General features: G+C 44.7%; 1 protein-coding gene across 1 annotated transcript in view; it reads left to right on the forward strand.

Moving 5' to 3' along the window:
* The window catches only part of RANGAP1 (Ran GTPase activating protein 1), a 43,634-nt gene that overhangs the window by 13,479 nt on the left and 8,079 nt on the right, over positions 1-22,076 (forward strand). Inside the window, exons 3-12 of the mRNA XM_015419161.1 lie at positions 2,879-3,006; positions 6,048-6,107; positions 10,032-10,211; positions 10,760-10,894; positions 14,553-14,711; positions 14,858-14,971; positions 15,883-15,982; positions 17,510-17,594; positions 21,582-21,762; positions 22,005-22,076. Coding sequence (XP_015274647.1) covers positions 2,879-3,006; positions 6,048-6,107; positions 10,032-10,211; positions 10,760-10,894; positions 14,553-14,711; positions 14,858-14,971; positions 15,883-15,982; positions 17,510-17,594; positions 21,582-21,762; positions 22,005-22,076 — 1,214 coding nt within the window. The remainder of the gene's footprint in view (positions 1-2,878; positions 3,007-6,047; positions 6,108-10,031; positions 10,212-10,759; positions 10,895-14,552; positions 14,712-14,857; positions 14,972-15,882; positions 15,983-17,509; positions 17,595-21,581; positions 21,763-22,004) is intronic.

The raw sequence follows: 22,076 nt of genomic DNA on the forward strand, positions 1-22,076 counted from the left end.
GTTAAAATACTTCCTGAGAAAATCAAAGCATGTTCACATTTGGATCTGGAGGACAATGTCATGCCCAAGGCACATGATGAAAGTGACTTCCTTTTACATTTTCCAGGATTGTGTGCCTCCAGGGAGGCACACAATCCTGGAAAATGTAAAAGGAAGTCACTTTCATCATGAAATGGTCAGAAAGGCACCTAAGCATCCATCTAAATGGTGCCTCCAGTACCCAGGCCAACTGACTCAGTTGGACTTGCCTCAACCAAGGGGGAGTAGTTCATTTCCCAGCCCCTGTTCAGTCAAGTAACAAGTTTGGCCAACCTTGTGTTGGCCTCTTTGCCTCCTGTCTGAACATGAAGGCCCCATGCTTCTTCCACTACAACTGTTCACAAGCAGAACAGACTGATGCACTCCTCTCCTGATGGATGAACTACTGTATGCCTTCTCTCCAGTGCTTATTTCCAAAGTACAGAGCAAAATCAAGTGGGAGAAAGCAGAAGTGATATTTTTGGTTTTGTGTTGACCAACGAGGCTCTTGGACCTGCTCTCACTTTCAGTTCAGTCATCCTGGGCACTCCCAGTACTCCCAGACACTCTGTCCCTGTGACTGATCTGCTGCTTAGATCCAGCCTGATTGCATCTGCCCACTTGTGGAGTGTGAGCAGCAAGGGCTACTGAATTAGGGTTCTCAAAGCAGGTAGCGAAAACTGTGCTGCCAAGTAGACAACCATCAATGAAAAGGCTTTATAGCTGTACTTGGAAAGCCTTCATCAGATGGTACTGCTGGAAGCATAAGACCTGGAACAATGCTGATGTTCCTATGATTCTTCTGTCCTTTCTACAAGATGGAATTAACCGGGGGCTCAGAGCAAACATGCCCTGTAGGCAGGTTGCAGCACTAGCCTCTGTGTTGCCTTTGGTTGGGGTAGCCCTCTCTCATGTGGCATCTGGCAGTCAGGCATTTTCTGAGAGAACAGCATTTTACAGCCCTCCAGTGGTTCACCATTTCTCCTCTTGGAGACTTCATAAGGTTCTCCAAGCACATTTAAGCCACAGTGATAAGTGTCACTTAAGTTCCACACGCTGACGGTTCTGTTCCTTTCAGCCATACCTCTACCAGAAACATTTCAGTGCTGGGATTGCTATCCACAGCAAATGGTTTTTACATTTTTGAAGGATGTGGTGGTCCTCCAGCTAGACAGTTGTTTGTACCAAAAGTGAATTCCATCTTCTGCAGGTCTCAGAGGATGTACCTTCCATCTTTTTGGCCCAGTCCATCAAACCCCAAAGAGAAGAACTGGCATATCTTAGATGTGCAAAAATAAATCCAGAAGAACTGTGCACAGTGCGCTCAATATTTCTTTAACAAAAATCGTGAAGTTATGAATATGAAAGTACAAAAGTAATATTGTTATTCTCAGGAATTCAAATATCTGGAAGGGAATACAGCCCATTCAACCAGGAGTGCAGCCACCATTCCTACTTTTCACTACAATGCATCAGTTCTGGAAATCTGTACAGCAGCTACCTGGGCAGCTATGCCTTCTTTTGTATGCCATTGCAAAATGGAGTCGTGCAGTGGCCGATGTGGCCTTCAGGTGGCGGGTCCTTCAGCAGGTAGTATAAGAAGAACAAAGACAGAGGGCTGCCCAGACCACCCAGCTTGGGGGGGGGGGGGAGAGAATCTTTGTAAAATCTCAGCCTCAGGATGTCCTCCTTTCCTCAGATGAGAAAGGAACTTTGGATTTACTGTCAAGTTCCTTCTGTATGAGGTAGAGGAAGACATTCTGGACCCTGCCTCGTCTAGGAATTCTTGTCACTTGCATGGGATTTTGAGCCCTCATCTCACATTTTTATACTCTCCACTAGTACTGTTACAGTTTATGTTGTTTTTTTCTCCTGGGATGGGGTGGCGCTCAGTCTTCTTCCTTAGTTGATCTTTTTTTTTCAGATTAAGTTCTGTTGGCTGCAACAAGCAACGACACATTTCATAGTTTTCTACGAAAAGCTCTGGAAGCCTCTGAACTGAAGGGGGCATGCTCCTTCTCCTCAGGGGTGGAAAGGTTGACCTGATATTCTGCCTCCAAGGATTATGGGAGGAGGAGTACCCAAGTGTCAGGATGTGCTGTTCTACCTGAGCTAGAAGGAACCTTTATGCTAAGTCCAAAATTCCTTTTTGATTAATAAAAAGTGGGAAGAATGCACTGTCCCAATCACAGTCCATTTGTGTTAAGAACAACGATAGCAGGGTGAAGGGGCAGGGAATATCACAGTAGTTGAATGTTCTTTTATTGCACCCCAGCTTTTATGTTCTTTGCAGAATGTTTTCTTCACAAGGAAACCCAAATGTCTCAGATGTAGTGAGCCTGGAGAAACAGAAGCACAAGTAAAATCGGTGTGTGGGGGGGTGACTTTAGACAGAGGGCAAAAAGAAGTGCTGGCATGAGCTGCTCAATTATTGTAAGGGCATGTAGCTTTGAGAGTGGGGGATGATGTACAGAAACCCACTGCTGGTTTCTTAAGCAATGCCTACAGTCTCCTTTTCTTCCACAACTGAAAGCGCATGAAATACTGCATGGAGGGGGGTCTTAAATGACAGAAAGGTCTACATCTGGTTTGTAGTTCTGAATTTCAGGAGTGATGTGTGCCAGAACTTCATAAACAAATGCTTTCTATCTGTTCCTCCAGAACAAAGCCATGCTAGTCTTGAGAAGTCCAAGCAAGGGCAATGATTACAGGCGAGTGACTTCAGTCTCTCTTGATACATAACCTAGGAGTGTCAGTCATGCCTCCAGAGCTTTCCAAGAGTTTCATGTGGCACAACTGGCATGCATAACACTGTGATCTTAACTTTGGAGAGTAATAATATTCTGCATACTCCATGCAGCTGAAGAAGTGATTAAGGAGATTGAGGAGTTTGATGGCATGGAAGCACTGCGTCTGGAAGGAAACACTGTGGGTGTGGAGGCGGCAAAGGTCATAGCCAAGGCTTTGGAGAAGAAACCAGAGCTCAAGGTGAGAATCTTAAAGAATGATGAGCAAAAAACATAAACTCTCTATTGATTCTGAAAGGAAAAGTTACGGTCATGGAAATGTACTTTCACATTCATTCACTTCTTAGACTGGCAGGTAAAATGGATCTATTGGCATTCAGTCTGTGTGAATGAATGGCAAATATAAGAATCCTCTAAAATAATTTTAGTGCTTCTGTGGGTTAAGCATGGCATTAAGCATGGAACTTCCTGCAACTCTGCTGAAGAATCAAAACCAATAGCAAATTGATTTTGATAAGCACTGCTGTTTGGCTTTAAAGCACAGCTCAAACTGATGGAATAAGTATACACTAAAAGCCATTGTTGTTTTTCAAGGGGGGGGGGGAATTAATTGGGAGGGAAACGGTCATTTCATTCAGTGTTTGCTAGGTCTTTGTATTGAGAGAATTCTTCAACCATTCTCTCCCTTCTGCCTCTGAATGCTTTATGTACTGGGGGGATGATGACCGTACAGATACTCAGTGGGGTGGATGCCTTCCTCCTGAACTTATTTATTTATTTATTTTATATCCCGCCCTCCCCATCAAGACAGGTTCAGGGCGGCTTACATGGAGATATAAAACAAAACAAGAATTAAATAAGATCAGAACAGTACAATTATAAATATAGATATAAAAATATAAAGTGCTAGTTTGTATCAGATGGCGGACAAGGCAGCATCCTCAGGCAATAGCCGGCTGACCTCATAGTCTGAGTTGCTTGGCTGTTATCAATGGTGTTAGTGTTGGGCCAGGGCTACAGCTGCTTGGGAGCAGCTCCTTAATTGGGAAGAGCTCCATCTTGCATGTCCTGTGGAACTGTAAAAGGTCCCGCAGGACCCTGATCTCTTCTGGGAGCTCATTCCACCAGTGCGGAGCTGCCACTGAAAAGACCCTGGCCCTCATGGCAGCCAGCCTGGCTTCTCTGGGGCCTGGTAGGGCCGAGCGGTTTCAGGACCCCAATCATAGTACTCTCTGGGGAACATGTGGGGAAAGGTGGACCCTTAGATATGTAGGCCCCTGACCGCATATGGCTTTAAAGGTAAGAACCAGCACCTTGAACCAAATTTGGTCTGCTATAGGCAGCCAGTGCAGTGCTTTTAGCACAGGCCAAATGTGCTCCCGCATAAGAAGGCCCAACAGCAGCCTGGCAACCACATTCTGCACCAGCTGCAGCTTCCAGATTTGGGACAAGGGCAGCCCCATGTAGAGAGCATTACAGTAGTCCAGTCTCTAGGTGACCATTGCATGGATCACTGTTGCCAGGACATTGCTTTCAAGGAAGGGAACCAGCTGTTTGATCAGCCGAAGATGATAAAAGGCTGACTTCGCAGTGGCTGCTACCTGGGCCTCTATTGTTAAGGAGGCATCCAGGAGCACTCCCAAGCACCAATGGCACCCTATCGAAGGTCGGGAGTGGGATCCCTACCCTCGGGCCACTCCAACTCAGGCACAGGACCTCCGTCTTCGTCAGATTCAATTTCAGTCGACTCAGTCTAAGCCAACCAGCCACAGCTTTTAGCGCCAGGTCCAGATCTTCCAGGTTAGAGTCAGACCAGCCGTCCAACAACAGAGCTGGGTGTCATCTGCATATTTGTGACATCCCAGCCCATGCCTCCGGGCAATCTGGACAAGGGGGCGCATGTAGATGTTAAATAACATCGGGGAAAGCACCATTCCTTGGGGCACTCCGCAAATTAGCAGGTGCCTTCGGGACAGTTGTTCCCCAATGACCACCCTTTGTCCCCGACCATGAAGGAATGAGGTAAGCCACTGCAAGGCAGACCCTTGAATCCCAGTGTCGGCGAGGCGGTGGGTCAGTAGTTCGTAGTCGACTGTGCTGAACGCCGCCAATAGGTCCAACACCGCCACCACCACTGAACTGCCCCGATCCAGATGCCTCCGAAGGTCTTCTGATGAAATGTTGTTCTTCTGATGAAATGTTACTGCTGCTGTTAGTGATGGCCTACTACCCCACCAGGCTTCTTTTTTTTGTGCTTATGTGCATTGCTAAACTGATATTTGATATTCAAAATTTCATTTTGTTCCATCTACATGCCCCATTTGGATTTTGATGAACATCATTTACTTCCTTTGAACTATTGTAATACACTCTACATGGGTCTGCCCTTGAAGTCAGCTCTGAAACTTCAGTTGATACAGAATGCCCTCCTGGCTTCATTACTATTGGGAGCTAGGCAGAATATGCGTAGTATACCCATTCTACAGTCACTTGATTTATTACCTATCAGTTACCACGTTCTGTTTAAGCTACCAGCTATCGTTTACAACGCCCACGCTCATATCTACAGGACCACCTCCCCTGCTGTGCTCCTCTGTGAGAGCTTTGCTCATACAAGCAGGGTCTTCTGACAGTGCCACCCAGCAAAACGGTAAGACTGGCAACTGCCTGTACACATTCATACTTTGTGGTGGCTCCCACCTTGTGTAACAGCTTGCCTAAGGTGGTCAGGAAAGCTCCCATACTTTTGTCTTTCTGCAGAATGGCAAAACAGAAAAAATCAAGAGGGCATTTTTATAAAGGGAATACGTATTCAGTATAAAGCCTGGGGAGTGTTTTTATAAATGGAACAGGAGTGTGTTCCACGGTTTTTGTTTTATTATCATGTTCTTATTGCATTTGTCTTCTACTTTTATAATTCCATACCCTGCATTTGTTTTATGATACATCATGACTGAAATTTTTTGCATTGTTCTTAATATTTGTAATATGAGTCCTATTACATTGGTTATTGATTGTCACATGCTATTTGATTGCATTGTTTTGCATTGTGTATTCTGCCTAGAGTCATGGTGAGAGAGGCTGGCTATAAATAAACAGTACTTCTGTTCACTGTTAAATAGCTGTTGCAATATGAAGCAGCTGTCTTTTACTGAGCAAACAAATAGACAGTTTATGTAGCTCTGTTTACTGCTCAGCAGATTATTCACAGGTAAGTAGGATGTAATTGTCTTTTAGGCTACTTTGACTTTCCTAAGCATATATAACATGTATGTCTTCCAGAGATGCCACTGGAGTGATATGTTCACTGGAAGGCTGAGATCTGAGATCCCTGCTGCTCTGGTAAGTGGATGACTTGTATGTTTCGGAATTTGATATAGGACTATTATGAACATACTCTAACAGTGGAATACTAAAAAAAGTTACTCCAACTCTGTTTAGGATTACACTGTAAGTATTTATTTATTTATTTATTAGATTTATATCCCGCCCTTCCACATGGGCTCAGAGCGGCTAACATAAGAGGCAAATGCCATACATAAAACAATTTAAAACCAATAAGTAATCATTACAATTAAAATCGGTGCTCAACAGTAAACTATAACAATTCCAAGATTGGGGTTCCGATGATACGCTCCAGGGAACACTGACGTCTCTTCTGGTTAGTACTTCACTTTGTTAGTTCTTCCATCCTAGGGCCGGCGCACCTTGTAGAAAATTCCACCAACAAAGATGACAACATGGTGGTGGTACAGGCCCTGCGGAACTGCGGAACTGGTACAGGCCCTGCGGAACTGTACTAGGTCCCGCAGGGCCCTGATCACTTCCGGGAGCTCATTCCACCAGGTAGAAGCCGCCACCAAAAAAGCCCTGGCCCTAGTAGCAGCATATTTAGCAACTTTTGGGGCTAGAATAACCAACAGGTGTTGTGGCCCGACCATAGTGCCCTTGGGGGAACATATGGGGAAAGGCGGTCCCTCAGGTAAGCCGGACCCTGGCCATACAGGGTTTTATAGGTAAGAACCAGCACTTTGAAGCGGATCCAGTAAGCTATTGGCAGCCAGTGCACCGCCTTCAGCGCAGGCTGGATATGGTCCCGCCTTGTAAGTCCCATCAACAGCCTGGCTGCCACATTCTGTACTAGCTGCAGCTTCCGGATTTGCGACAAAGGCAGCCCCATGTAGAGACTAGAGAGTGTTGCAGTAGTCTAACCTCAAGGTGACCGTCGCATGGATCACAGTGGCCAGGTCATCACGGTCAAGGTAGGGAACCAACCCCCAAACTCCTAACCCCTAACGCTGGTACCAAAGGCACCCCATCGAAGGTCGGGAGAGGGAGCCCCAACCCCAAACCGATCCGACTCAGGCCCAGGACCTCCGTCTTCACCGGGTTTAGTTTCAGCCGACTCAGCTTAAGCCAACAAGTCGTGGCCTGCAACGTCCAATGAAGGTCATCAGGACCGGAGTCCGACTGGCCACCCAACATCAGATAGAGCTGGGTGTCATCTGTATATTGATGACACCCAAGCCCATAACCCTGGGCAATCTGGGTGAGGGGGCGCATATAGATGTTAAATAACATTGGGGACAGCACCGCCCCCTGAGGCACCCCACACTCAAGAGGATGCCTCCGGGACAGCTGTTCCCCAATCGCCACCCTCTGTCCCCGACCTTGGAGAAAAGAGGCAAACCATTGAAGGGCAAGCCCCTGAATCCCCACGTCAGCGAGGTGGCGGGTCAGCAGCTGAACACGGCCGACAGATCTAACAGCAATGCCGCCACACCGCCTTGATCCAGATGACTTTGGAGATCGTCAGTCAGGGCAACCAATGCCGTCTCCGTCCCATGACCTGGGCGAAAGCCAGACTGGAAGGGATCCAGGACTGAACCATCATCCAGAAAGCCCTGTAACTGTAACGCCACCGCCCTCTCTATCAATTTGCCCAAATAAGGCAAATTGGACACCGGCTGATAGTTGGCCAATTCGACCGGATCCAAAGATAGCTATTTTAAGAGGGGGCAGACCATCGCTTCCTTGAGTGCTCAGGGGAACTGTCCCTCAAGAAGGGACTTGTTGACAGTCTCCCACAAAGCACCTTGAAACCCCTCGTGACCCGCCTTAATGAGCCCGGAGGGGCAGAGGTCAAGGTTGCATGTGGTTGGGCGAGCAGAAGCGAGCAATCTGTCAACTTCGTCCAAGCTGAATGGGCTAAAACACTCTAAACTCAGAACCGAAGGCGCGCAAGGGGCCTCAAGTTCGCTCACTGTCTCAATTGTGGCGGGGAGGTCGCGGCGGAGCATCAAGACTTTATCTGCAAAATAGCTCACAAAAGCCTCACAGCCAATATCCAATTCCCTATCGTTTCGCCTGCCCTGTGGCAGGTCTGTCAAAGACCTAATCGTACTAAATAATTGGGCCAGGCGTGAGCTCGCAGATGCAATCTCAGCCGCAAAGAAATCCTTCTTAGCAGCCTTGACTGCCATCTCATAGGATCTCATAAACGTCCTATAGGATGCTCTTGACGCCTCGTCACGAACACGACGCCACCGTCTCTCTAGTCGTCTCAGTTCTCGCTTCAGCTGCCGCAACTCCTGGGTATACCAGGGTGCCCGCCTAAGACGAGTCTGGAGAGGACACCTGGGTACGATCTCGTCGATGGCTGTGGAGAGCCGGATATGCCAGTCCTCCACTAGTTCATCTAACGAGCCGCCAGGGAGTCTAGGATCCCGCGGAGCCCTCTGGAGCCGAAATGGGTCCATCTGGGCTCGTGGGCGAGCATAAATCTGCTCTCCGCCTACTAAGGGTCAGTGTGGAAACTTCAGACGGGCCTCCAGGACCAGGTGGTCAGACCATGGCACTGCCTCAGGAGTAATCTGACCCACCTCCACCCCCACCGCAAAGATCAAATCGAGCATGTGACCAGCCCAATGTGTGGGGGCCGAAACAAACTGCGAGAGTCCCAGCGCCGCCATGGATGACACTAGGTCCATAGCCCTGCTGGAGGCCGCATCCTCATCATGGAAGTTGAAGTCACCCAGGACCATCAGTCTAGGGTGATCCAATGCCCAGCCTGATACGGCCTCCAGCAGGGACGGCAGGCTACTGGCCCGTGCATTGGGCGGTCAGTACACCAGCCAGATCGCCAAACTCTCCACAGCCTTCAGCATCGCGCAGATACACTCTAAGCCCGCAATCTCCACAGATGGGAGCACCCTGAAGGAGTAAGCCTCCCGAATGAAGATAGCCACTCCTCCCCCCCGCCCCCTAGTCCGTGATTGGTGGAGGACTGAGTAACCCGGGGGGGGGGGCAAGCTGAGTGAGAGCTACCGTCTCACCCTCCCTCACCCAGGTCTCAGTCACACACGCCAGGTCCGCCTGTTGTTCCAACACAAAATCCCAAAGGGTTGAGGTTTTGTTGTTAATGGACCTGGCGTTGAACAGCACTAATGACGGAGGGGGGGTTATCAATCCTAGCCCCACTGCCAGCTACCCTTGGGATGAGCCGTAGGCTGGAAGGGCGCCGAGCCTTACTATTTCTCAGCCCTTAGTACCTTGCCTAGGCCCACCGCTAAACTTCCCCCTCTCCCAGAGCACCGGAATCTGCTGCTCAGACATAGTTGAATCACACTGACCGCCTTCGTTATACTTCAGACGGTTTCTTTAGGCCTAGGGCCCAGGCTAGCCAGATGTTGAAAGCTAAGTAGAGTCGGTCCTGGTTAGTATTCAGATGGGAGACCTCCAAAGGGTACCATGGTCGCTACATAGAGGCAGACAATGGTGAACCACCTGTGAACCTCTCTTGCCTTGAAAACCCCACTCGGGTCACCATAAGTTGGCTGTGCCTTGATGGTACTTTTCACTGCCACCAAGCTATTGGGGGTGACTTCAAAGCTTGATGATTAATGTTAGGAAAAGTATGCTGAGTGGAAGAAGGTATGCAGTTACCGCCCAACCATAAAGAATCTTTTAAAAATAGTTGTTTTGGGGGGGAAATATAGCCTGCTGAGGTTCTAGTAAGGTTCTAAAATGAAACACAATTAGGATCTACCCCTCCAAGCAATATGAGATTTCAAGCCTTGAACTCAGTTTCCAAGGAAAAGCTATACAAGAACTGGGTAATGGTGACTTGGGCAGTATGGTGATTTTAAAAGTAACTTGAAGTTTATGTTCTGGAGCATAAGATATTGTAAACCATGAACAAGATTTTTGTCTTTCTCCTGAAAAAGAGAGCACTTTATCAGATGTAACCCTCTGGCTATTTTGCAGATCTCTCTTGGGGAGGCCCTTGTTTCCGCAGGCTGCCAACTTGTAGAGCTGGATCTGAGTGACAATGCCTTTGGGCCAGATGGGGTGCGTGGATTTGAAGCATTGCTGAAGAGCCCTGCTTGTTTCACCTTGCAGGAACTCAAGCTAAACAACTGTGGCATGGGCATTGGCGGTGGCAAGGTAAATGGCATTTCTTGGGTCTGTATAAAGACAGGACAAGGGGATTCTCTGGCTTCTCTCCCCCCCCTGGTGATTAAGTTCGTTAGGGATCTGAGGGGGGGGTGGCTTCTGTTTTTTTCATGGAGAAGATCTGTCTCATGGCAGATACTCAGAAACTCTTGCAGATAGGAGCTGTGTTAATCTATTGTAGCAAAATATAACGAGCTTTCAAAAACAGTGCCTGCCTACCATTGCAGGGAATTAGGAGAAGGGTTAAAATAAAGTCTATAACTTGTCAAGATTGGTAAAGAAGCTGTGACCCTTTCTCAAGAACAAAGAGATCTGAATTGATAACAGACAATAGACCCATAGCATCTTCCTAACCTAAATTCCCTTATTGATGATACAACTAGCAATAGCATTATTGTTGCAAAATATCTTTAGTAAAGATATTTGTGTTGTATATAGGAAGTGATAGCTTAAATATGCCTTGTATGGATGGAATCCTTCAGGCTGAAGTGACATTACAGTAACATTACAGTAATGTGAACTGTCTGATAATCTCCTAGATCTTGGCAGGCGCTCTGCAAGAATGTCACAGGAAGTCAAATGCTCAGGGCAAGCCTTTAGCTCTGAAAGTATTTGTTGCTGGACGGAACCGCCTGGAAAATGATGGTGCAACTGCTCTTGCTGAGGCTTTCAGGGTACGTACAAAAAGGAAGGTCTTGTGATAAAGCAGTTTTGTTGACTCTAATTGAATGGGAAGAGACAGTTTTAAGCCACCATATGGTTATAGTGTTTGAGAAAATACGTATGCTTTCTCTAATGTACATCACACTTCCCTCTCTAAGCAAACAAAAAGCATGACTTCTGCTGTATCCTGGTTTTGCTCATGCTGAATGTCATTGAGTGCTGGGAGTCTTGTTAACAGCATCATTCAAAGTCATTTGGTGCTGCCTTGGCTACAGCTGATGATTCTTTTGCTGGGGTCTTGTAGAAGAAGAAGAGATTGGATTTATACCCCGCCCTTCACTACCCAAAGGTGTCTCAGAGCGGCTTACAAACTCCTTTCCCTTCCCCTCCCCACAACAGACACCCTGTGCGGTAGGTGGGGCTGAGAGATCTCTTGATAGAAACTGCTCTTTTTCAAGGACAGCTCTTATCAGAGCTACGGCTTGCCCAAGGTCATCCAGCCAGGTGCAAGTGGAGAAGTGGGGAATCAAACCCGGTTCTCCCACCAAACTTGTATGTCATGTCTTTTTCTTGGAAGAGTGAATTTGCTGTTTGTTTGCCCATGCTCTCTATGACCACTTTGATGCACAGTGGTAGATCATGTGGGTCTTGTCTACATATCTCCCTGTTGGACTGGGAGTACCTTTATGAGTTGTCTCTATGGAAGCTATAGTGAGCTATGAGTGCCCCCCAGTTTCCCTGTGGCATTGTTTTGTTTTTGGTAATCAGGGCATGTTGCGGCCAATAATATTAATTGCTAACATTCAGTTTATATTCTAGGAGAATTTTTAGTGTGCTAGTATCCTTGTTATAAAAATGCTGCAAATATAGTAGGAGGTCACTGTACTGTACATATGACGAAAATGCACAGGTCCTTGCTTGCAGTGTAGTATTTGGGTGGTCTGGGCTGTCTTCCGCTTCTAGTACTATAGTAGGTCCCTCACTTGCTTACAAATACACCATGTCAGGTCCTTTCATCTACTGCTAAAACCATTGAGCTGAGATTCTTTGGTAGAAGTTGGTGTCCAGAGGCATTCTCAGAGACTACACAGGTGCTGGATAGCAACCATCCTTCCCATGTGCCATGCTACTTCTTGAGATATGTGCTGTGTTATTTTGTTGCAACTTATGTGAGTCTGGTGCTATGATTGCCTGCTGAGTGCCATCATTTCTTCTATCCTCTCTCCATACAACTGTTGAAATAGAACAGTTATCTATGTGCTGTTGCTTCTGCTTTTTAAGTAGGTCCTAGCTAAACCTTTTCTGAGTGCAGAGTGATGGGTGTTTCCATTATATTGCAAAGCACAGTGAAGTTCGGTTTTCTAGGGTTTCATAACAATTCATCTCTGATCACCTGCTTTCTCTGTAATCATGTGCAGTGACTTTGTATTATACCTGATCAGAAATTTGTTGAAGATTGACACTTCATGGTAGAGTAGTGAAAAGGTATTAAGACAGCTTACTGTTACACATGGGTGTTTAGAGAGAAGCTAGATAAGTTGATCTGTATGAGAGGAGAGTTCTCTGCTGCTGTTCTTTGTCATCTGTAGTGACTAAGCATTTTCATAACTGTATCACAAATATTGGGTCCCCTGCCTAAAACTGCTTCTGGACATATATTATTTTTCATTTCATTCTGGTTTCGGGTTTACAAGTGAAAATAGTTTCCTGACTTAAGAAGCTAACCCCAGACTATGGCGGATTATGCATGGGTGTTTTCCTTCATTTTCACCTTGCATGTCCATTAGGTTTTCTTTGTCATTCTGCATTGATTTTCCTCCCTTCAGTGCTCAGTTCACTTTCTGGTCATTGTTTCCCTGGGTTTTCTGAGAGTGCTTTTGTGCCAATTTTCCCCTAGTTTCGCTTCCAAGCAAAAAGTAATTCAAAACCGTACATATTCCCTCAGATTCCCCCCACCCTTTTGCTGCCCCTTGAAGACCAGTCCCCTGCCCACATTGAGGTTGTTCGCCCACTCTGCACCTTCTGCCATCCCCCCTTCATTGGTGTACAAGCTCCATTTTCCCCTTGTTTTTAATTTTTTTTGACATGTGGCCTGAGTCCAGTGACATGAGACTATCACTAGTCTTGGATTGCCCAATTTTAAAAAATTAAAACAATGGGGGTAAGTTTAAAAGGAATTGTATATAGTTTAGTTACCTGCTGGTATTGACTTGAAAGGGGGATTGGAGAGGAGGCAAACAGTAGCATCCCCGGGAGGGGGGGGGATTTCAGTACTGCATGCAAACAAAATAAAGGGGGGGATTGTCAGAGCTGAAGGAAATTGACATGAGATGTAAAGAGAGAGAGAGAGACACTGGGATGGGAAGCCTAAAGCTTTGAGAACATTTTTCCCTTTAATGCTTTAGTAAGCAAGATTGGGGGGGGACACAATTTTGGCAGTCTCCGGAAGCCTAATTTAAAATGGCAGCTGAGCCACTTGGACCTTCTTCAAACCACTGAACTTAAGAATCGCTTGGGATTGATCCATTTGGAGGACAGAGTGCAATCTGCTCAGGATATGCTCTAAAAAACTGCCAAGATCACAACCAGTGTGCAGGATTAAATGAGAGAATCACAAGGAAAAAACCATGCAAATTTGTGAGGAAGGACAAGAAATTAGCATTACTATGCAGCTGTGGTAGGGCATTGGCGAGAATACCCCTATTTTTTAAATTTAGTGGCAGAAGACTAAGAAAGCTCTCCAGATCTTCTGCCAGACTCCTCCCCCATACAAATTGCAGTCCTATGCAAAGCATAGTTGAGTTGCAGCCAACTTTGCATAGGCTCGTACACACACAGACATTGCCAACGATCACAGCTTGCAATGCAAGTGTCTGTGGGTTCTACCTTGCATTCTGTACACTCAACATGTCCCCCTGTATTATGAGATCATGTGACTTTCCCAATTTTTTCACAGTGGCTGATAACACAGCAGAGAATCCCCTAGTGCTGCGCAATATAGAAAACAGGACTTGGTAGCTGCTTGTCAGTTTCAAAAAAAAGTCTGGTCAGTTTCAACATTAGTTTTTCCCTTTGCCTGTGTTCCTTTTTGTTCCCTTTCATTTAATGAACTAACGCTAAAATGCACACACACAACCTGAACCAGGAGGATTTAAATGGAAGGTGCTTGCTGGATGCTACTGCACAGCTGCAATAGGGCAACTGCGTAAATTTTTTCTAAAACCTTTGGACGCCACCCCCCACATTTCACAAGTGACATTCCACCCTGGCATAGAAAAGTGTGTTTTTTAATTGTAGCTGTAGAATAAATACACCAGAGGAAAAAGAATGGTGCATAAGGCAGTGACACAATCCAAAGTCAAGATGAAAGGCTTACTGCTCTGAAAATCTGCAGTAAGATGTGCATGCATAATGGGCCTATAAGATTACTTCAGTGTCCCAACATCGTGCACGCTAGAGAAAGAGATGCTTGTTGGTTATTCAGAATGCAGGAAAGCTTGTCTCCTAGGATGCTTCATGGGGTTTCAGAATATTCAGGCAGGATATCTGAGAGTCAATGCAGCTAAAAAAATAATTATTATTCTCTAACATCTTTCTGGGAGAATGCTTATTATATTAATATCTACTATGTTGGTATAATGCCCTTCTTGTTTTGTTGCTACTGCTCAGATTATTGGCACGTTGGAAGAAGTGTATATGCCACAGAATGGAATCAACCATCCAGGAATTACAGCATTAGCACAAGCCTTTGCTCTCAATCCCTTGCTGAGGGTGATCAACCTGAATGACAACACTTTTACAGAAAAGGGGGCTGTGGCCATGGCAGAGGTAAGTTCCTTTCAATTAGATGCAATCCTTTTTATGTTAATAGCAGTTACAAAGTCCTGCAAAGACATAGAATGGGAATTGCTTTTGGCAAGATTGTATGGTCCACTTCTGTGACTTTGCTTACATGTCGTCTCTATTCTACTCAGACCCTGAAGAAACTCAGACAGGTGGAAGTGATCAACTTTGGTGACTGCCTGGTGCGTTCAAAAGGTGCGGTTGCTATTGCTGATGCTGTTAAAGAGGGGCTCCATAAACTCAAGGTATTGGCTATCACTTTATCTGTATACCTCTTTTAAATCAGAGTTGTCTAATTGCATTCCAAATATATACAAAATTTTCTGCCTATTTCTCTGTCCTTTAAAATCCTAGAATAGGGGTTGGCAAAGTATATGTGATCATATTCAAGCCAGCAGCTGTAATCCATCCTAATACTAAAGATAGCATCTCATACTGCAACTGAAGTACAGCCACTGAGCCTCTGTGAAGCTTGAATGCTGTAGTTATGGCAAGCTACTTGCCTTTTGTCTATTACAGACCAAACCCAGTTTAAGTGGAATGTACTGGGAGCTGCGGTGGCTCAAGTGGTTAAGACACTGAACTGCAGGCTGTGGAAGGTCAGTAGTTCAGCGGTTCAAGACCCGGGTGCCGCAAGATGGGGTGAGCTGCTGTCTCTAGTTCCAGCTCCTGCCAACCTAGCAGTTTGAAAGCAAGAAATTGCAAGTAGATAAATAGGGACCACTTCGGTGGGAAGGTAACAGCGTTCCGAGCGCCTTGGTGTTTAGTCATGCCGGCCACATGACCACGGAAACGTCTTCGGACAGCGCTGGCTCTTTGGCTTTGAAACGGAGATGAGCACCGCAACCCTAGAGTCGGATTCGACTGGCTTTCGAGCAAGGGAACCTTTACCTTTACCTTTACTGGGTCCACAGTTACAATTAATAAATTAAACTTCACCTCAGATTAGTTTTTGTGATCCTTGGACTGAGTCAGAAGAACAGATCACTCCTGTAAGATCTTGCAAGGTTATTTGTACTCTTTTTCCTCAGATGTCCTTTTTAATAAAGCATTGCTGTGTAATCAACTTTGTGTCTTACTGAGCACATATGAAAGAGGTGCTCAGTTGTCCTCTCCAACTTGATTATTCCTAATAACCACACCGTCTGTCTCCTAGGAGCTCAACTTATCGTTCTGTGAAATCAAGCGAGATGCTGCTCTGATTATCGCTGAAGCTACTGAAGATAAGTCGGAGCTAGAAAAGCTTGATCTCAATGGTATGGGAATATGGTGTTGATGTGTTTGTTGTTCAGTCGCACAGTCGAGTCTGACTCTTCACGACCCCATGGACCAGGTCACGCCAGGCCCTCCTGTCTTCTGCTGTCCTCTGAAGTTCACTCAATTTCATGTTCGTTGCATCTATGACACTGTCTAACCATCTCATCCTTTGCTGTCCCCGTCTTCTTTGACCTTCAGTCTTTCCCAGCATCAGGGTCTTCTCCAGTGAGTGCTCCCTTCTCATTTGGTGGCCAAAGTATTTGAGCTTCAGTTTCATTATCTGGCCTTCCAGGGAACAGTCAGGGTTGATTTCTTTTAGGACTGACTGATTTGATCTTCTTGCAGTCCAGGGGACTCTCAAGAGTCTTGTTGAGGGAGGCCTTCTTCCTCAAGGATGTTTCCCTTTCGCCTACCTAACCTATGAGTTCCTTATTCTCGGTAGATTGTCTGCTGTGCACTCTGCCACTTTACCTGAGACCCGTGCTTCCATAAATCCAGTTATAATACTGATGTGAAGTTTGAAATGTAATATTTGTTGTAGGAATTCTAATGGAGAAGATTGTAATGTAAAAAATGAAATGAGACACACGTGTACTGTTTTTTTCTCTACTGAAGGACCTCTCTGTAGACCACACTGTTATGCTTATATGGAGACACTTCAGGGTGATGTTGCTGGTACTGAGCACCTCAGGGTGATCTTGCTGGTAATTGGCCAGCGCAGCTCAGTGCACCTCAGAAGTACTATGTGCAAATGTCTTTGCCACATTCCTAAGTTATTTATTTATTTATTGGCTTTATATAATAAGTTATCTCCTCCTTATTGCATTGTTGTATCTTGCTCAACATTTGCCAGGAGCTTTCTTGGGAGCAGTGAGAGGTGTGAGGAGGAATTGGTCTGAGGGAGTGGTAATGTGGTGGACATTTCTTCAGGTTCATGAGGGAGGCACACATCAAAATGGCTCCTAGAAAGGTCCTTCACTATCTCCCCTTGAACATTCATAAACTCAATTGCCATGCTGGCAGTTTTGAGAAATGTCTATTCAGGAGTTTTGAACCACTGATTTCTGTAACTGTCCTCAACTGTCCGCAGTCTCTTAACTGCATTTTTACCTTAGAACATTGAGATTCACGTCTGAGCAATCAGAGGGAGGTGGGTGCAAGCAGGCAGGTTTTACCTCAAAACTCTGAGCTACACAGTTGACCAATTAAGGGGGGGGCAAGGAGGCAGCAGCCTGCCAGGCACATGGGAAACAATTGGGGGACAAAATTTTTAAAATCCCTTCTTAATGAGTATCTATGTCATGGTAGGAGTGTTCTCCCTGAATTTCGTGTTTCTAGGTCCAGGGGTTTGGCCTGGGCATTGATTTTACAGTGAGGGGACTTTCTTTTCTATATATAGAAGATAGATGATCCTGAAATAAGTGTTCTTTTGATGGAAGCATAGGCCCATTCTGATGTATTCCCAGACAAATTTTCTTGTAGCCAGTATAGGATTTTGGCATGGTTTGTTTCTGTCTTTGTTGCAGGCAATTGCCTTGGGGAGGAAGGCTGTGAACAGATTCAGGAGATCCTTGAAAGCTTCAACATGGCAGAGGTGCTTGGATCCCTGAGGTAAGAAACACAGTGACCTACTAGATTGAGTGGAATCATCATTTCAGGACTATGGTCTGATAGTGATGGTGGCCTGACACTACATGGGTGCAAGGGTTCTTGGCATGATAGCCTCTGTATTTGTTTCCCTCCTAAGTCCTCTTTCTGGAAGTGGCCTATTCATTGTATGTTGATTGTTTGGGTTTGCACTGCTAGTTAACCATCACAACAATAGGTAAATATAGCCTTCAGTTCCTGATCATATTTTCAGAGAAACCATTATTGGGGGGGAACAAGTGTGTGGGAATCGTGCTGCTGTGTTTGCTGACTTGGAAGTTTCTGTTCAGTCTCTTAAGTTTCAGCCCTCATTGAGTGCTTAAAGAAATTTAAGAAATATTGAAGCTCTTGAAGAAATATAACCCGTTTAAGTCGGATTCGATTTGTTTGTTTGAAAGTACTTGCTTTGTAATTGCAATGGCTTCAAGAAGGCAACAAAAACATATGTCAGGAAATGGAGCTTCACTTGTCTTAGCATACAAAAATAAGTGATTCTTTCCCTTGTTCTGTTCTGATTATGCTCAGTCTCTATCTGAGGGGATGAATTCTTCAATAGCTCAGAGGACCTTTTGGTTCTTTAGGGGTGGTTGGGAGACTACTATACATTTTTCAGTTTTAGTAAGTTGGCACTCCTTTCTCTGGCCTTTTCTTCCAAAAAGTATTGTGTCTGATATAAATGGTCTGGAACTTATTGTTTGGTTACTACTAAAGTTGTAAAATGTCCCAAAATTTTAAAGCCATGGGGAAAAAACTGTGTGGTTCCAAGGAAAAAATGGAAATTTAGAGCAAAATTGAAATAGATGCACTACTTATTTTCCTATCGAACCTAAAACTTGTTTTGCTGATTCGACAACATAAAATGCATCATGTAACTTGGTGTGTCCAATGGTAATATTTGGCATATTTATGGAATTTAAAAAATAGATGCCTTAGTTTGTTATAAGAAAATTCAAATATACCCTGTACTTGAGAGAACACCAAACTGCTGTATCCTATGCTATCTTATGTAACTTTAATTTTTGCCGCAAGAGACACAGATAAAAAAATTGAATGCAGAAAAAAATTCTGAAGTAAACAAAATTGCATAATCTGGGCAGAAACATTCCTATACTGTCAACAATATGTAGGACTGCCAGTATATTTGGATATCAAATTGAAAACACTGAACTCTTCAATGTATTTTCATTAAACACATTATAACCGTATACCTGTTGCCAAAATTATTCACATTTAAACAGTAAACTTATTCTTGAAAGTTTGCTGTATATGTATATATTGGAATCCTCATTATCTAGTGCTGTATATTTTACTTTTGAGTAAAATCTTACCTTGAACATTCCACTCATTCCAAAAGGGGGGAAATCCCTAGAAGTTTTTTTTCTAGTCCCCCCCCCAAAAAAAAACTTTAAAAATTCCTCTGATGTTTTCATGTTATATATTTTGAGTCAAGGGGGGGAAAGCCCCTCATTCCAAATAGTTTACAGGTTTTTTCCAGTTCAAATTTCTTATTTTTTCCATTGGAAAGGGGGGGGCCCTGTATTTTTCAAAATATTCTGGAATTGCCATCTCAGCTAGATGCTTAATAAAGAAACTACTTCACTTCCTGTTTTGGCACTCGCCATGGCAACCGCGTTCTCCAGGAGGCTCCAGGAGACGCATGCCAGAGCCCGCGGCTTGGAGGGGGTGCGCACGTACTCCGGAGCCATTGTGAAGGGCCCCCAGCCATGGGGGACTATGAGAGACCTTCCTCCGGTGACTGGCCAGCGAAGGGGGGCTGTTCCATGTCCCGAAGGTCCCACCGCGGAGCTTCCCTGTGAGGAACTAGAGGATCCCTGTGAGGAACACAGGATCAGGCGTTTGGTGGCCAAGCGAACTTTAATTTAAAGCGATATCATCATTGAAATGTGAGTCAAGTTTAAGTGAAAACACCAGAAAACTAGCGGAACGCTCTCCCCTTTGGAAGCGGGGGGGGGGGAGGAACTCCCCCTCAACAAGGGAAAAAAACGAACACTTTGCAGCAGAGAAGTGGGAGAGCGGGCTATCTAAACAAAGTGGACAGAAATAAAAACCTTATAAGAACTTACCAGGCATTTTTAAGGACTTTGAGGACTTTGGTAACTTTTGCTAAAAGTAAACAATCTCCAACATGGCGCCTCCAAGGAGAGAAGAGAAAGATAAACTTCCAAAACTGAACCCTCTTGCCAGAAGTGCCAGCCCAGCGAGTTCTGTCCCTAGACAGGACACCGTTACAGATCTTCAAAAGATGCTGAATGAGGTGCTGCACCCTCTGCTGGAACAAGTCACGTCATTGCACCAAAAATTCGTCACTCAACAACTGCAGATGATTGAGATGGCCAAAAAACAGAGAAAACGCAGCAAGAGCTTAAAGAGGTGGATGCGAACACCAAGAAGCTTAAAAAACAAATGCAAGTGATGGAGAAAAAAAGATCAGCTGATGAGTCTCATTTGTTACAGCTGCAAATGGAAAGGGCAAGCTACACCCTTAGATTTCCAGGGATCCCCGAAGAGACGGGAGAAAATTTGAAACAGATTCTGTGTGACTCTTTAGGCCCTGTGGCAGATATTAAAGCAGATACTTTACAAAGCGAAATAGGTATGATCTTTAGGTTGTATTCTAAGTTTACAAGAAAAAATAATCTGCCCGGGGAAGTGATGGTGAGGTTCTCCAGATGGCAAGTGCGAGATCAAATACTCAAAGCGACAAGTGGAGTTAACTTGAAAATCAAGGACAAAGAAATAAAATATTAGAAGGACATTCCATTTGAAATAAGAAAGAAAAGAAAGAAATTTAGAGACTTGGCTTTATTTTTACAGAAAAACAACATCCCCTACAGATGGATCGTGCCCGAAGGCATAATCTTTAAATGCAAAGATAAAAAGGAAAGAATTGACTCTGTTGAAAAGGCACATGAGTTTCTACAGCACCATAATTGTCCAACAGGAGAAGAAGAAGAGGAGGAAGGCAACAGCATCAAAGGAAGTGAAGAAGAAGGAGCAGTGACGTCTTCTGATGAGAACTCAGATTCTAAACTTGGGGCGGCAGCCCCAAAAACAAATTATCATTTGAGAAAGAAAAAGGACAAAAAATGAGTTATCACAGTCCTTAACATCTGTTCTAACATTTGTTAATCATTTCTTATATTGCTTTTTAAGAAGTCAGATATGTTGGTGTTTTTATCTCTAATATGTATGAACATTATACTTGTTGACCACCATCTCTTGGGGTTTTAGTGGTTTTTCTTTACTTTCTCCCATAGTTTGTAGATTCCTTTCCTAATTTTGTTGTAGTTTATAGAAAATGCAATTAAAAATCCCCTATGGGGGGCCAAAAAGGAAAGAAAGAAAGAAAGAAACTACTTCAAACTTTTGCAGAAATCAGAGACATTTCTAACTTAAAAAATATGTTGGAAGCAATTTGGCACCCTTTTTAGGGAATTAGACATTTCCCTGTTTGTAACCAAAGTGTGGGATGGGCATTAAATCATCTTCTGAAGTGGCTTGTCGATGTTAATGGCCTTGAGTGAGAGTCGGAAGATGCTTGTGGACCCAGTGCACCAGACAGTATGAGGGGCTGCAGTGAGAAGGGAGAACTGGGTCAAATTGTCTCCTCCCTTTTTTTGCCAGCACTGTCCCTGAAAGGGGTGATCTTAACCTAGTTTCTCCTGTTTCACTGCAGCCCCTTATACTGTGGTACAGTTTAGTTTGTGAGGAAATCCTGACCATAAGGATTTTGGGGACAAGGAGTATGCTGTTGGCGCAAGTAGACAAAGACGTGCTTTGCCAGCTTCCTCAAGTTCTTCTGCAGCATTCAACTCAATATTTTTACAACTACCCTAAGGCGATAAGGAATCCATAAAATGGCTTAAATAATGTCTGTCCATGCCTTGCAGAATGTTATAAACTATTCCTTCTAAAACTTCCTCTGTTTAGTGATGATGAGGGGGATGATAATGAAGATGAGGATGATGAAGATGAGGATGATGATGTGGATGAAGAGGAGGAAGAGGAGGAGGAGGAAGAAGAAGAAGAAGAAGAAGAACCTTCTCCAGTGCAGGAGAGGGGGCAGGGAGAACAAGAATTGCTAACTCCTAAAAAATTTTTAGATACTCATGTAAGTACTGTCAGATTCCATGACCTTCAGGAGGTGGTGATGAAAAACTGCTAAGTGTGTATTTTGGGGCTCTCTTGTTGATTGTGAGTCCAGCAAGTCTAAATAGGCTAACAGTTATTGCTTTTGGAATCCCCCCCCCTTCTAGTTTGGCTATGTCCTTTGTGGTTCAAGTGGCTATGTGTGCTAATTGAGATCTATGATGCATACAAATATGTACTAATGATCAGAGCTATCTGTTTCAGGAGTCCACTCCAGTGTCTTCTACTCTTCCTCCTGTGGATGTTGGTACATTTCTTGCTTTTCCCTCTCCGGAG

Source organism: Gekko japonicus, unplaced genomic scaffold (genome assembly GCF_001447785.1).
Source record: "Gekko japonicus isolate JY-2015 unplaced genomic scaffold, Gekko_japonicus_V1.1 scaffold37, whole genome shotgun sequence".
Lineage (NCBI taxonomy): Eukaryota > Metazoa > Chordata > Lepidosauria > Squamata > Gekkonidae > Gekko > Gekko japonicus.